Source organism: Garra rufa, chromosome 22 (genome assembly GCF_049309525.1).
Source record: "Garra rufa chromosome 22, GarRuf1.0, whole genome shotgun sequence".
NCBI lineage: Eukaryota > Metazoa > Chordata > Actinopteri > Cypriniformes > Cyprinidae > Garra > Garra rufa.
The window spans coordinates 34,567,657-34,581,556 of NC_133382.1; the positions used below are offsets into that span (position 1 = coordinate 34,567,657).

Below are 13,900 nucleotides of genomic sequence, written 5' to 3' on the forward strand. Positions count from 1 at the left end.
AATTCTGATTTTATAAACTAGCAATTCTGACTTTACAATCCTGAATTGCGAGTTTGTCTCTTTATAAACAGAATTGTGAGTTATAAAGTCAGAATTGCAGAAACTCGCGACTTGGAGAAATAATAAGTAAGTTTAGTAAAAATTACTAAATAAAAACTCGCAATTCTTCTGTTTTGTTAGATCAAAAACTTGCAAATTTGAGTTATAAAGTTAGAATTGTGATGTAAACTTACAATTCTGACTTTATAACTCAAATTTGCGAGTTTTTTATCTCACAATTCTGATATAACTCGCAACTGTGTATTATAAAGCCATAAATGCAAGAGATAAACTCGCAATACTGAGAAAAAAGTAACAATTGTGAGTTTATATCACAATTCTGACTTTTTAAACTCAAAATTGCGAGTTTATATCTCACAATACTGACTTTATAACTCACAATCGCAAGTTTATATCTCACAATTCTGATATAACTCGCAATTGTGTGTTATAAAGCCATAAATGCAGGAGATAAACTTGCAATTCTGAGGAAAAAAGTCACAATTTCGACCTTTTTACAACTGCGTGATATAAACTCACAATCGCGAGTTATATCTCACAATTCTGACTTTATAACTAAAAATTGCGAATTTATATCTTACAATTCTGACTTTATCTCAGAATTCTGAGTTTATAAGCAAGTTTATTTCTCACAATTCTGAGTAAAAAGTCTGAATTTCAAGTTAGTATCACGTAATTCTGAGAAAAAAAGTCAGAATTTTGAGATAAACTTGCAATTGCAAAAAAAACAAAAAACTGTGAGATAAAAAGTCGCAGTCAAGTTTTTTTTTTTTTTTTAATCAGTGGTAGAAACAGGCTTCCATAGACTGCAATTGTATTATCAGATTTTTTTTTTCAGATGGGTGCTGCATGTAATGTTTTGACTGTACTAAAGCATAAAAATACCACAGTACACATTTCAGAAACCTCCTTGTTGCCCCTTTTTTTGTGAACGGCCCTGGTCATGACTGCAAGATCTAAACTTTAAATTCTGAGGGGGGGAAAAAAATCACAATTGTGAGTTTATATTTTGCAAATCTGACTTTGCATTTCTCAGAATTGCAAGACAAGCTTTATAAACTAGCAATTCTGACTTTCTTACAATCCTGAATTGAGAGTTTGTCAGAATTGTGAGATATAAACTCTCAGTCGTGAGTTATAAAGTCAAAAATGCAAGATATAAACTCGCAACTGTGAGAAATAAGTAAGTTTAGTAAAAATTACTAAAAAAAGTCGCAATTCTTTTTTTATTCGCGAGTTTTATATCTCACAATTCTGACCTTATGAAAATTTTGAGGGGGCAAAAAGACTGTTATGTTCTCAGAATTGCGAGTTTATATATCACAATTCTAATATAATAACTTGCTATTGTGTTATAAAGTGATTGTAAGATATAAACTCTGAGAAAAAAAGTCACAATTGTGAGTCTGTTTTGCAGTTTTGACCTTATAAACTCGCAATTCTGACTTTTTTTCTCAGAACTTAATGATGTAAACTCACAATTGTGAGCTTTTAGCAGACCAATAGCAGGTTTATTTGCTACACACTTATTAGTCAATACCACAAACGGCATAGGAGGAGACAGACCATTTGGAGAAATAATAATGAGTAGTGGTGCTGCTGCCGATTTCTGTGGAAGCCCGTTTCCACCACTGAATAGAAAATTAAAAAAGGTTATTGCAACTGTCTCACAATTGCATGATACAAACTCACAATTCTGACTTTTCTTCTGAGATATTGTGAGATATAAACACGCAATTGCGAGTTATAAAGCCAAAATTCATAAAATTCTTTTTTTCTTGCAATAAATAAATAAAGACATGTTGACCAGAGATTTTGTCTTGTCATATAGCCCAAAAAGTATTTGGATATAAACCAAAGAAATATCACTGCATTAGATAAGTTACCAAACTAAAACTTATATGCATTCATTAGTCTTTTATATCAAATATATTTACTGAATTTAGACAAATTATTATATAAATATTATCACAGCAATACTGGGATTAAAAGTCCTAGTTTAGATATAAACATTGATGTCTATGGTAGAGATAAAATAAAGCACTTCATCTTTTGAAAGCAATTGGCGCTTCAAATAACGTTTGTGTCAATTGCATTGTGTCGCCACTAGGTGGAAACAAGTAACTGTTAAAAAATGTATTTGTCATTGAATAGAGACTGATTCAAAAACGCTGATTCGTGATTATGATTATATGAACATTTATTAATTCAAACCACTTTTTCCATAGATTTATTATATAAAATTGGTGTATTAAATATATTTTAAATACATTTACTATGTATTAAACGTTTAATAATTCATTTAAACGAATTAAACAATTTTAAATAGACTGCAGCAACTGATTTTTTGCTTAGTTTCGAATTGAGGAGAAATCGTGATCTCGATTTGATCTAAAAAAAACCTCGAACTAAAACTGAAACTAAAATATCTAAAAACTATAAAAAAAACTATAAAAAAATTAAAATATATAAAAGAAATGTGTTCACAAAAATAAAAACGAAACTAAAACTAACAAAATTGTTAATGAACTAAATGTTATTGCAAATTTGAAAATATATTAAAGTAAAACGAATTTTAAAAAGCAAAACTATAATAACCTTGTTTCATATCTGATTTGTCCATAAGCGGTCTTTCCTTTTACGGAATGTGCGCTGGTTTCTATGGCAATGCCTTTGCGTTGTTATGCCAACGGTAAAGACAACAATAACGGTACGTATACAATATAGTTTGCAATACAGGTTTTGTTACGATATGCTAATTTGACATTATTTGTGGGTTTGTAGTGATTTGTAGAGATCAGTGAGTTTGCACAGCGATGGGACAGCGAGGTACTAAAGTCAGTCCGCTTACAATTGTCGAGGTGTGCGAACAACATCTTAGTGCACCCCCAAAACCCAGCACCAACATGGCGGTTCAACATCCTCATCCCCGCGATGAGACCCCTGTTGGTGCTGGAGGAGGAGGAGAAGAGGAAGGAGGAGTAAGAGGAGATGGAGCAGGAGTAGGAGAGGAGGGAGGAGGAGTAAGAGGAGATGGAGCAGGAGTAGGAGAGGAGGAAGGAGGAGTAAGAGGAGATGGAGCAGGAGTAGGAGAGGAGGAAGGAGGAGTAAGAGGAGATGGAGCAGGAGTAGGAGAGGAGGAAGGTGAGGAGAAGGAAAGGAAGGAGGAGGAGAAGGAGAGAAAAGAGGCAGGGAGAGTTGAGGAGAAAAGAAAGAGTAAGAAGTGGTGGCAGAGGCTTCACTCTTTCTTTCGAGCTGCCAAAAAACAGCCTCCAGAGAGCAGCTCAGTTCAGGGAGAGGTGCAGCAGCAGCAGGATGAGGAAGAGAAGAGGAAGGTGGCATGGGCTGGAAGAAGTAGTGATGGTAAATCACACAACCATGTTATGAGAATGTGTTTTGTTTCTAAACAACTCTACTTTGATCATATAAAAACTAATGTGATCAAACACAATATCAAAATGCACATCAGCACATGTTGAAGCCAAAATCCACTTCAAGGCCATGATTAGATCTGTATTCCATGACATGGTAAAACATTACTGTTTTATGTCTACATGTACAGTACTAATGTGTTCAAACATTCATCCAGTCATTCAAATGTATAATTACATGAAAGTTAGTTTTATTGTGAATACTGCCTGACACATCACAATTCCATGTTATTTCATTTTTTAATAGACTACATCTTCAGCCGCTACACTGTGGGTGATCAGCTGGGGAAAGGTGGATTCGGCGTGGTGTACGAAGGGAGACGTTTGTGTGATGATCTTAAAGTAAGTAAATATAAATAACGCATTAACAAGCCAGCAAATGTTTGTTCTGTCTTGTCTTCATCCTATACTCTTAGCCCTTTTTGCATTTCTTAAATTAAGTTTTTTGTTTTGCTCATCAGGTGGCTGTGAAATATGTCACCAAGACAAAGGACATGGAATGTATTGTCATTGTAAGTACATTGCACTATATAAACAATATACTGTATAACATTAACACAAGTCCCTATTTGGGAAACCACCATCATAAAAACTCTATTCCTCTAGCCCGATCATCCAAACCCCCTTCCAAAAGAAATCGCCCTCACCATCCTGGCTAATAAAGGTCCCAGCGTGCCAGAAATCATCAGGCTGCTGGACTGGACGGACCACCCCGACCACTTCGTCATGGTCCTCGAATGTCCCTGTCCCTGTGAGAATCTGGAGGAGTTCATCAGGCGTCACGGTGGACGCCTCAACGAAGAAACAACAAGGCGGATCATGTGGCAGGTGGCTCAGGCTGCAAACACGTGCTTCCTCCGCGGAGTGCTCCACCGTGACATAAAACTGGAGAACCTCCTGATAAACAGGGAGACATCCAACGTCAAGCTGATTGACTTCGGATGCGGGGACATTCTGGTGAGGTCACCGTACAGGTCATACCATGGTATGTATGATATAGTTCATTTCTTCTATTCTAATTGATACAGATCATTCCTGTGTTAAAGCAAACTTACACATTATACAATCTCCGCTCTCCTCCAGGCACAGCAGCGTACTCCCCACCAGAGTACCAGCGCATGGGGAGGTACTATGGCGGGCCAGCGACGGTCTGGTCACTAGGGGTTGTGATGTTCGAATTGTTGTATGGACGTTTACCCTGTGACTACGACCTGTTCCGGCTGCATTACAAGCGCTGCTCCAAAACCGGCCTGTCGAAAGGTGAGACTAATTCAGAAACATCTTACAGCTTAGAATAACAGTCAAATAGAGCAGATGCGAAGTGTAAGGTTCTCAAATGTCCTTCCCATCTTCCTGCACAGAATGCTGTCACCTCCTCAGGGCTCTCCTCCATGAAAAGCCAAGTCGGCGACTTGGCCTGGGGCGAATCATGTCCCACAACTGGTTTAAGGTAGTGAACCTGACATCAGATAAAAAAAATAAAATCTCATCGGAAGAAACCAAAAGGTCAAACCCTGTTGTTTTTTCTGTTGTTTCAGGTCGTCTTATAAGACCACTCCAGTTGGCGTCTCTTATGCAGCTTTGCGTCTTGCGGTCTGCAGTGGGAGACACTTCCATCCCTTCTCTCGCTTTTGCGTCTTGCGGGGTGAGCAAGCCTCGTGTAGCGTCTTGCGCCTTGGCTTGAGGAAGCAGTATTAGCGTCTGGCGGTATTGCTTCCAGAGGGATGTGTACATATTGTATACATGTACATACTTCTTTTGGTTGCCCCTTTTTGTTTGTCCAATCACAGCCACCGCATTCTTGAGGTTTCTAAGATAAAGATCCGCTGATTCCGCTAATCCGCTCCGTGTTTTTCCGCCCGCTCCGCAGCATCACTCACAATCTGTGCGCCCGCTCACGAAGTTCGTTGCGTTAACAGGTGGACGCAGTACATCCACATTACAGTCAATGGTTCATCCGCTGAATTAGTAATTTGGTAGTTTGTTTTTGTATTTCTGTCGGTAATGATTTGCTCTCGGTCTTCTAAAAGTCCTAACAACAAAATATCCACGTTAGAATTAGAATGTCTAATCAAATTATTATACCTGATTAGATCTAATATAAATAAAACAAAATGTGCTGTTGTTGGCACACTTTGTAGACAAAACTTCACAAAAGAGCAGACAAAGAGAGAAAGATCAAGGCAGTTCAAAATTGCAAACATAAATTCAAAGCTCCAACAAGTCATCAAGTAAATCAAAGAATATTTAGCAGTTTTTCTCCTTTTATTTATTGTAATTAGGTGTATTTCCCATTATAATCACTTGTGATGACACTAGTAATCTATTACACATCATATTTATAATATTTTATTTTAAAAAAATTAATAGTAGGCCTATAAATAGTTAAAAAAACGTATAATATAAACGTTCTAAATGACTGTTTATTAGTATATAATATAGATTTATGCTGTAAAATATTAAATTAAATGTCTAACAACCCAGCATTTTTATAGTAAGATTCAAACCCATGTGAAATACATAATTATTTAAAAAATAATTTAATAATTTACTTTTACAAAAAGTCATATTTATCTTCATAAAGTTAACATTACCAAAATAAAACCAACCAAATGAAAATTTCAATGTTTAATTGTTTTCATTTCTGGAACAATATGTTGTACACTAAAGTTGTAACCTTTCAAAAAAACAGACTAAACAGAGAGTTTGTTGGCCATTAGCGACTATAGGTGGAAAGATTTATCTGATTATAATGTGATGAAAAGCATTTTCTGGTTCTTATCAGAGAAGAATTTGGTGCACTTTTACACTGTCCCTATCAAATAAACTACAAATAATATGTAGACCTATATGATAAACTAAACCAGTAATATTACATTAAATACCAGAATTCAGAGATTTACCCTAACTACTCACTTTGCCCCACAGCTGCCATTTTGGCGAAAAAAATACTAGCTAGCTTACCAATTCACGCTAATATTTAGCTAAATGATTTGCATGGTTTTACATGTTGCTAAATCACCTATAAGTATCATAAATATTTTAGACCTGGATAAATTTGCTTTAATTTAACAACCATCAACCATCTGTTATGCTAAAATTTTACTTTGACAAGCCAAAAACTGTTAGTAAAGTAAACGGGTTCCAAAATACATGGTCAAATCACAGTAAAAGTTTACAATTTCCAAAATACAGGGGGTGGGTCAACTTACCCAAAATACTTCCATTGAAGATGAGGCAGAAGCAGGATCAGAGAGTACGGGAGAGCCTACAATCATTAAAACATCTAACTAATAAAGTCTGAAATTATTACTGAGTGTGCTGTCTTCTTTTTTATTTGTATTAACAAGCACCCACCTCCTTGGTGGTGTGGTACCTTTTATTGGTATGGGCCCTGCCCCTCAAAATGCATGTGAACGGCCCTGGTCATGATTGCAAGATATAAACTTTCAATTCTGAGAAGAAAAAAAAAGCACAATTGTGAGTTTATATCTTGCAATTCTGATTTTGCATGTTTGAATTGCACGTTTGTCTTGCAATTCTGATTTTCTAAACTAGCAATTCTGACTTTACAATCCTGAATTGCGAGTTTGTCTCTTTATAAACAGAATTGTGAGTTATAAAGTCAGAATTGCAGAAACTCGCGACTTGGAGAAATAATAAGTAAGTTTAGTAAAAATTACTAAATAAAAACTCGCAATTCTTCTGTTTTGTTAGATCAAAAACTTGCAAATTTGAGTTATAAAGTTAGAATTGTGATGTAAACTTACATTTCTGTAGCCTGACAAGCCAGACCCACATAAATGTAGGGTCTGGGCACTCTCCATAGACAGGGCTCAGCCGGAGGGGTGGGATAAACGGTTGTCTTTCTAACTCCCTCTCCACACAATAGGATAGCGCTAAAACCAATCAGAGCAATGAAGAAAGTGACGTAGTCAACTCCAAATACATCCTTCTTTTGTAAGAACGACCTCAGTGCAGTTTCATGTTATTTTCTCAGAGAAAAGCTTAACTTCAAGTCTTTCAGAGTGGTGGCCAAAGCCGATTCGAAAGAAAGTTGTTCGCTTGCAGCAGCCATCGCTCTATCTCTGACGGAACACTGTAAAAAATTTCAGACCCCCCAAACTCAAAATTTTTTAGTGACTGATCACATCTAAACTTTTCAATTGGATATTCTGCTAATTAAATTTTATCAATTGTGGCAACAGTCTGTTAACATTGGCTCAATGAATAATAATATATTGAGCCAATTGAAAAACAAATAAGTCTACCAAACGATGTTATTGGCCCAATTACATATTTTAAATTGTGGTCGCATACATTTTTTGTTTTACCTAATTGAAATATGTATATCGGTAAATGTATATTGCTAAAACAACCTTACTGAATTGTTTATTCCCTGTTGTACCAAAAGAAAATGAAAAAAATATTAAATGACGATACATTAACACATTTTAATCATTTTTTAATGAAATCTTCAACATAATATGAAAATTCTTTAAAATTATAAATACACAGTAAACTTTGTACAGTATAAAATGTAATAATTTATCTGAGATTACTTCAATGTTCAGTGTATTGCCACTGAATATTACCATTCCCACAAAAGGTATTCTGAGCTCATGAAACAGTAAAACTCTATTTTTATTTCTAATTTCTATATCAAAATTTATATTCTATATCTTAATTTGTTTTCTGAAGATAAACAAAGTGCATACAATAATCCAAGTGCATACAATAATCCAAAGAGTACAATAAATGCATTTCTTAAATTGTCAAGCTCCACCTCCTCTTCCAGCACAACGGAGACATTCAATCAATCGGTCGCATTTAGTTATTCAGGGCTTTTAACATTACGGGTTGTGTCAAAGCAACTTTACAGTATTAAATAAGACAATAGTGTCAATAGTGCCAAAGTTCCTTGTTGCAGCAAACTCAGATTTGCAAAGGTCTCATCTGGTTCCCATGGTCTTGCGCCAACAGCCGTCTAGGTGAGGAGTTCTTTACTGATGATCCGTCTCTGGGGCTGATCGAGTTGATTTGGTCTCTGCTGACATTCAGGGCTGTAGAGGTTGTCTCTAGGTGTTGATCCACCATCTGGGCTGGGTACAGACTGGATCTGGCGGCTACTGTGACCTCGGAATAAATAAGTACAAAACAGACTAATATTAATGTAGAGGCCATTCTTCTTACAATGCAACAAGCACACCAGGTGTTATGGGAAGTGTTCCCAGTTCCAGTTGACCTAACATTCAGCACATTTGACATGGCCGTTGAGGTGCAAGTGCCACTGTTTACCATTTCAAGAAGTTCCATTTTCATTGCAGTTGTGTGGTTCTCCAATGGCTTGGTATTCTGCAAAAAGAAAGTATAACATAGCAATGTCAATACTAAGTCTACATTAGAATTAGCAGTCTACATCCAAGCCATGTCTCATGGCAGCTCTCAAGAAAGCAACTCCTGACAATTTGGCATTAATATGAAACAAAGATTCACTAAAGATAAATACTCACTGTGAAATTCGTAATGGTTCCTTTTCTATACCAAACGGTGCCTCTTGTGCTCAGACCTTAGCCTGGCAAGCCAGACCCACATAAATGTAGGGTCTGGGCACTCTCCATAGACAGGGCTCAACCGGAGGGGTGGGATAAACGGTTGTCTTTCAAACTCCTCTCCACGCAATAGGATAGCGCTACAACCAATCAGAGACTTAGTCGGTCAGGTGACGTAGTCAGAGCGACGAAGATTTTTAACAAAAATCAGTGCACTGTGCAGTCTGTCAGCTAAATAATAGACATAGATGGGCACTAAACCTTTAAAAGTAAACAAAAACATGCACAGACAAATCCAAATTACACCCTGCGGCTCGTGAGGATACATTGATGTCCTAAGACACGAAACGATCGGTTTTTGCAAGAAAATGAACAGTATTTATATAATTTTCTTTTTACCTTTGATACACATCCACGTCCATCTGTCATGAGCACGAGTTTAGCATATCTATGATTCGACTCGTCACATGTGAACGCGCTTTGATGTAGTATACGCAAACACCGAAAGGGGAAATATGTAAAAAAAAGTCCAGGATGAGTTTGCGCAAGCAAACGTAATCTTTTTCAGCTATAAATGGGTTTGAACAACCAGGACAAGCGCAAGTAATTACCATTTTGAATAGCCGCTATATCCACAATCTCTTGTGCTGTGTAAACCATAGATATATATACGTAGATGCCTCATTAGCGACTGTTTCTATGGGCCGTTATACGTAAGCCATCCGCCATTTCACTGCGGTCTACTTGACGTCATTCACCCATAGATCTCATAGCAATCACTGAATATTCGAAATGCCACAGTCCTGCACAGCCGTTGGTCTGCGAACCTACAGTATGGTGAATGACGTCAAGTGGACCGTTCCAATATGGCGGACGCATCTACGTGCTTGGAGCGGTCCAATGCGGTATCTATGTATATATATCTATGGTGTAAACAATGAGTGTCGTATACACGCAACAGATCGCTTCCGGTGTTTGCGTATTCTACACCACAGCGCGTTCAGATGTAACGAGCTCCTGCTCAGGACACATGGACGTGGCTGTGTATCAAAAGTAAAAAAATATATAAATACTGTTTAGTTTTCCACGCTTAATTCACGGAACCAGGAATTCATGTCTGACTGAACTTATTGTCGCAGGTCAGTTGTCATCATGTTAAGCCCGCCCACCGACTCGTGATTGGCCCGGTACATCTTGGATTTTTCGGAAATTTAAGTGAATTGAGAGTAACTAGACTGACCTTAGAAGCAAATGTAATTTGCTGCCGCTAGGGGCGCGTCTAGATTCTAGGCTACTCAGACCTGGCAATGGTGGGTTAAACTAATGGGGAAAAAAAAAAAAAAAGTTATAGCAGAAACATATTCCTTGTGTCTCATAAATTGTATATAATCATTATACAGTGAGACAAAAATAATTTAGCTTAATAAATAGTAACTTTTGGTAACTGTGAGATAAGGGGTGTGTAGTATTGATAAAAAAAAATATATCTTAATATTTTCTGGGATATTACCAAAAATGATCATTAGACGATGTCTTGCTGAGTGTGTTATTATGCTGGTATGTATCTTATGGACTTCTGTAGCATCTGAAGTGACAACGAGATGTTTTTACACATGGTTAATTCAGCTCAAAGAGACATGAATGCATTTAACCCTCAGTTACACATGCAAAATAATATTTAGATATTTTAAACATAAAATGTTGAATACTGATATTTGGAATTATGTTAAACGTGAAATTAAAACCGCCAGTAGGTGTCAGTAAGTCCATGTTTATAAGTGAGTCATTGCGATTGAACCGAATCATTTAACGGTTGATTCATTCAAGAATCAAACACCGTCATATTGCACAGACACGCAAACCAGTGTTGGCGAAATAAAGTAAAAACAGACATTATTGTGTCTAAAATGCAAGTCCTTTAATATCAACTTCTTGTTTATTGAACTGTTGTATAAAACCAATATCAAATTTGCAATCATGCGGCTTTTTGGCGGAAAACGTGGCACTCTTCGCGTGATACTGATTTTGAAATTACTTAAATATATTTTCTCAGCCTCCCCATATCATATGTGCTCAATCATGCAGTGACAAAACGCACTGTAAATGCGCTTCCTCACTAGTCTAACTTAATCTTCATCACACATAACGTTAATGTATTCGTGTAGTGCACTCTGTCAGGCTTGTTTTTTTGGCTTTTGCGATATACAGGATAATGTGAAAGCCCACATTGACAAAATTATCAAAGACAATAACGTTATATGTCGCACACCCCTAACCTTACCCAAGAGGTAAATGCGTGAATTCACAAACACAATGTAATGTACGTGACTCATGACTTAATAAATACAAAGCTCAGTACTCACCATTAGCCTGGGTGTCCCCATACTGCCTTGCGCAGCGCGATTTTATTCACGCTTCTAGTCACGAATCATGACGAAGTCATAACGTGGTCTGGTGATAGCCAGGCTAACTCACCATAACTTTAAGGATAGAAAGTCCGTCTGTAAATGATGTTTAGTCGCCCTCAGCGTCGTCTCAGCTTTCTCGTTCTCCCGCTCACAGGAATTTGAATTCACTCCACCAACGGTTTCTCTCATGCGCATGCGTATTGGCCTTTTCTGCTGCAAAGCTTGTTCAGCTAAAACAGATTTTTCACTTCTGCTTGGTAGATTGGCTGAGCACATTTTAATATGTTTGGTGAATATATATTTTTAATTTTAACTTCAGACCTTCAGCTAAAATTACTTCAATGCATTATTTTGTTTGGGGATAATTATTGGGAAGCAATTAATTGAGTCAATATTTATTTGTCAGTTTCCACAATTTTTCAAAAACGAAATTTTTTTTACAGTGAACTTATGGTCGCAGGTCAGTCGTCATCATGTTAAACCCGCCCACCGACTCACGGAGAGTTACTAGACTGCCCTTGGAAGCAAATGTAATTTGCTGCCGCTAGGGGCGCGTCTAGATTCTAGGCTAGGTCTAGGCTAAACAGTGAGTACGTTTACATGGACAACAATATTCCGATTTTAACGCGATTAAGACAATACTCTGATTAAGAAGCAACCATGTAAACTGAGATTTTTGATTAATTTAATCCGACTAAAGTCATAATCGGAGTAAACACAAATCGAATTAAGACAGGTGGAGTATTCCTATTTTAGTCGCATTATGGAAGACATGTACACACCTTAATCACACTATTCCCCTTGTGTAGGACTTTTCGCCACATTTTGTGACAGGATGCACACTAATGCTGCGTTCCAGGCAGGTTTTGAGCTCGTAAATCATGTCTTCAAACCACGACTCAGGTCTTTGTAGCGTTCCAGGCAAGTCACGCCAAGCATTTATTAATTTTAGCTATATTATTAATAATTTGATTGCAACGTTATATTGTCTTACACTCTATATTTTTCCACCGTGTGCCACTTGCATAAACACCGCACCCCAGAGGCTTTATTGTTGTTTCGCGGGCTATGTCACCTCAGAACTCAGAACTGGGAGTACGTCGATCTAGTACGAGTTCACGAGTGGGAATTCACGGGTTTGAGTGCCTTTCCAGTGCACTTTCACGAGTAGAAGTTTGGAAAAACAGGAGGACCGGGTTGCCTGGAACGCGGCATAACGCTCTCAGTTGGTCGCACGTGCTTATGCTTTGGTTTCATTTTTATTTATTTATTTTTTTGCTACAACATGGGATTAATCAATGCTCATTGCTGATAAATGGTTTGTCTGTTATCATAATTTATAGTTTTATGGAAACGTAGTTAACATTCAACCCGTTCTTTTTCATTAGTATTATTTGTGATTTTAATTTTGTGAACGGGATTTCCACTATTGGAATGTCTTAGGATGCTTTTCACTTTTACTATCGAATTCATGATCTTGGTTTTGCCTATAGGCTACACCTATCAATTTTAAGATTAAAACAATTTTTTAAAAGATGGATTTGTTATTTTTAATTAAACAGCATAACAACAATAAAATAAAACCAGCTTATATCATTTAACCAAAACTAATAAGACGAGGCATGGACTCCATCACATGTGCCGACAAAACAATTTATTACAGGGCGCGCAAACACTGAGCAATCAAATCAATTAATTAAAAATAAATAAAAGAAAGCCTCCAAAGCGTAATGTGAGGTAAACGGCAAAGAGTTTTCAAAATGAAAAAAAAAAAAAAGGTAAAACTAAACTGGCTTTCGACTTGCGTGTGTTTTTTTTTTTCCCTAAAAACTGACTGGCTCTGAACGCTCGCTGTATGGAGCAGACGCTTTGGAGCAGCACAGCATGCACTCGCACAAATGCGACCACGGCAAATTTTTACTCACACATTCTAAAAAAAAATTGTTGCATATGTCCAGAGCCACTTCAAGTTTTTGTAAAATTAAAACCGAAACATCCAAAAGTCTATAATGAAGATGAACTGATAGCGTCGCGTGTGGACCTAATGATGTGTGTCATTAATCGATCTATGTACTATAACATGTAAAACGGGAACATGAAAGGGATATTCTAAAAGCAACTCATGTAAACAGCTTAATCGTATTATTGTCTTATTCAGAATAAGGTCATTAATTAGATTACTGGTGTCCATGTAAACGTAGTCAGTGTCGCCAGACGTACGATAATTATCGTATTTGTACCATAATTTTGACCTCTGTACGATGTACGATCAATAATACCACAATGTACGATAATTTCAGAATTTTGTGACACCATGGTCGTTGTAATTATAAGAGCTTCTATTCTCAAAGATCTAGCTGTGTGGATACTACGTCTACCTTCATGATTGTGAGAAGACGTGAACGTGCGTTACGCATGCCTTTCATCCAATCTTACGTCTTCTCAACCA

General features: G+C 37.0%; 2 protein-coding genes across 2 annotated transcripts in view; one reads left to right on the forward strand and one right to left on the reverse strand.

The window, feature by feature from the left end:
- The first annotated feature begins 2,876 nt into the window (after positions 1-2,876).
- LOC141297500 (serine/threonine-protein kinase pim-1-like) lies at positions 2,877-5,041 on the forward strand. Its single transcript, XM_073827925.1, has 8 exons — positions 2,877-3,125; positions 3,231-3,423; positions 3,739-3,833; positions 3,953-4,003; positions 4,098-4,476; positions 4,575-4,751; positions 4,853-4,941; positions 5,030-5,041. The coding sequence occupies exons 1-8, from the start codon at positions 2,877-2,879 to the stop codon at positions 5,039-5,041; spliced, it is 1,245 nt and encodes a 414-aa protein (XP_073684026.1).
- Positions 5,042-5,062: 21 nt separating this feature from the next.
- abca5 (ATP-binding cassette, sub-family A (ABC1), member 5) overlaps positions 5,063-13,900 on the reverse strand; it is a 33,169-nt gene continuing 24,331 nt past the window's right edge. The window contains exons 39-40 of the mRNA XM_073827926.1: positions 8,790-8,846; positions 5,063-5,170 (exon numbers count right to left, since the gene is read on the reverse strand). Coding sequence (XP_073684027.1) covers positions 5,063-5,170; positions 8,790-8,846 — 165 coding nt within the window. The remainder of the gene's footprint in view (positions 5,171-8,789; positions 8,847-13,900) is intronic.

Bases quoted from the DNA above. Each gene is read 5' to 3' on its own strand.
- LOC141297500 (XM_073827925.1), top strand. From the start codon at position 2,877: ATGGGACAGCGAGGTACTAAAGTCAGTCCGCTTACAATTGTCGAGGTG. The intron at 3,126-3,230 runs GTAAGAGGAGAT...AGGAAGGAGGAG, and splicing joins TAGGAGAGGAGGAAGGAGGA to GAGAAGGAGAGAAAAGAGGC. The intron at 4,477-4,574 runs GTATGTATGATA...GCTCTCCTCCAG, and splicing joins ACCGTACAGGTCATACCATG to GCACAGCAGCGTACTCCCCA.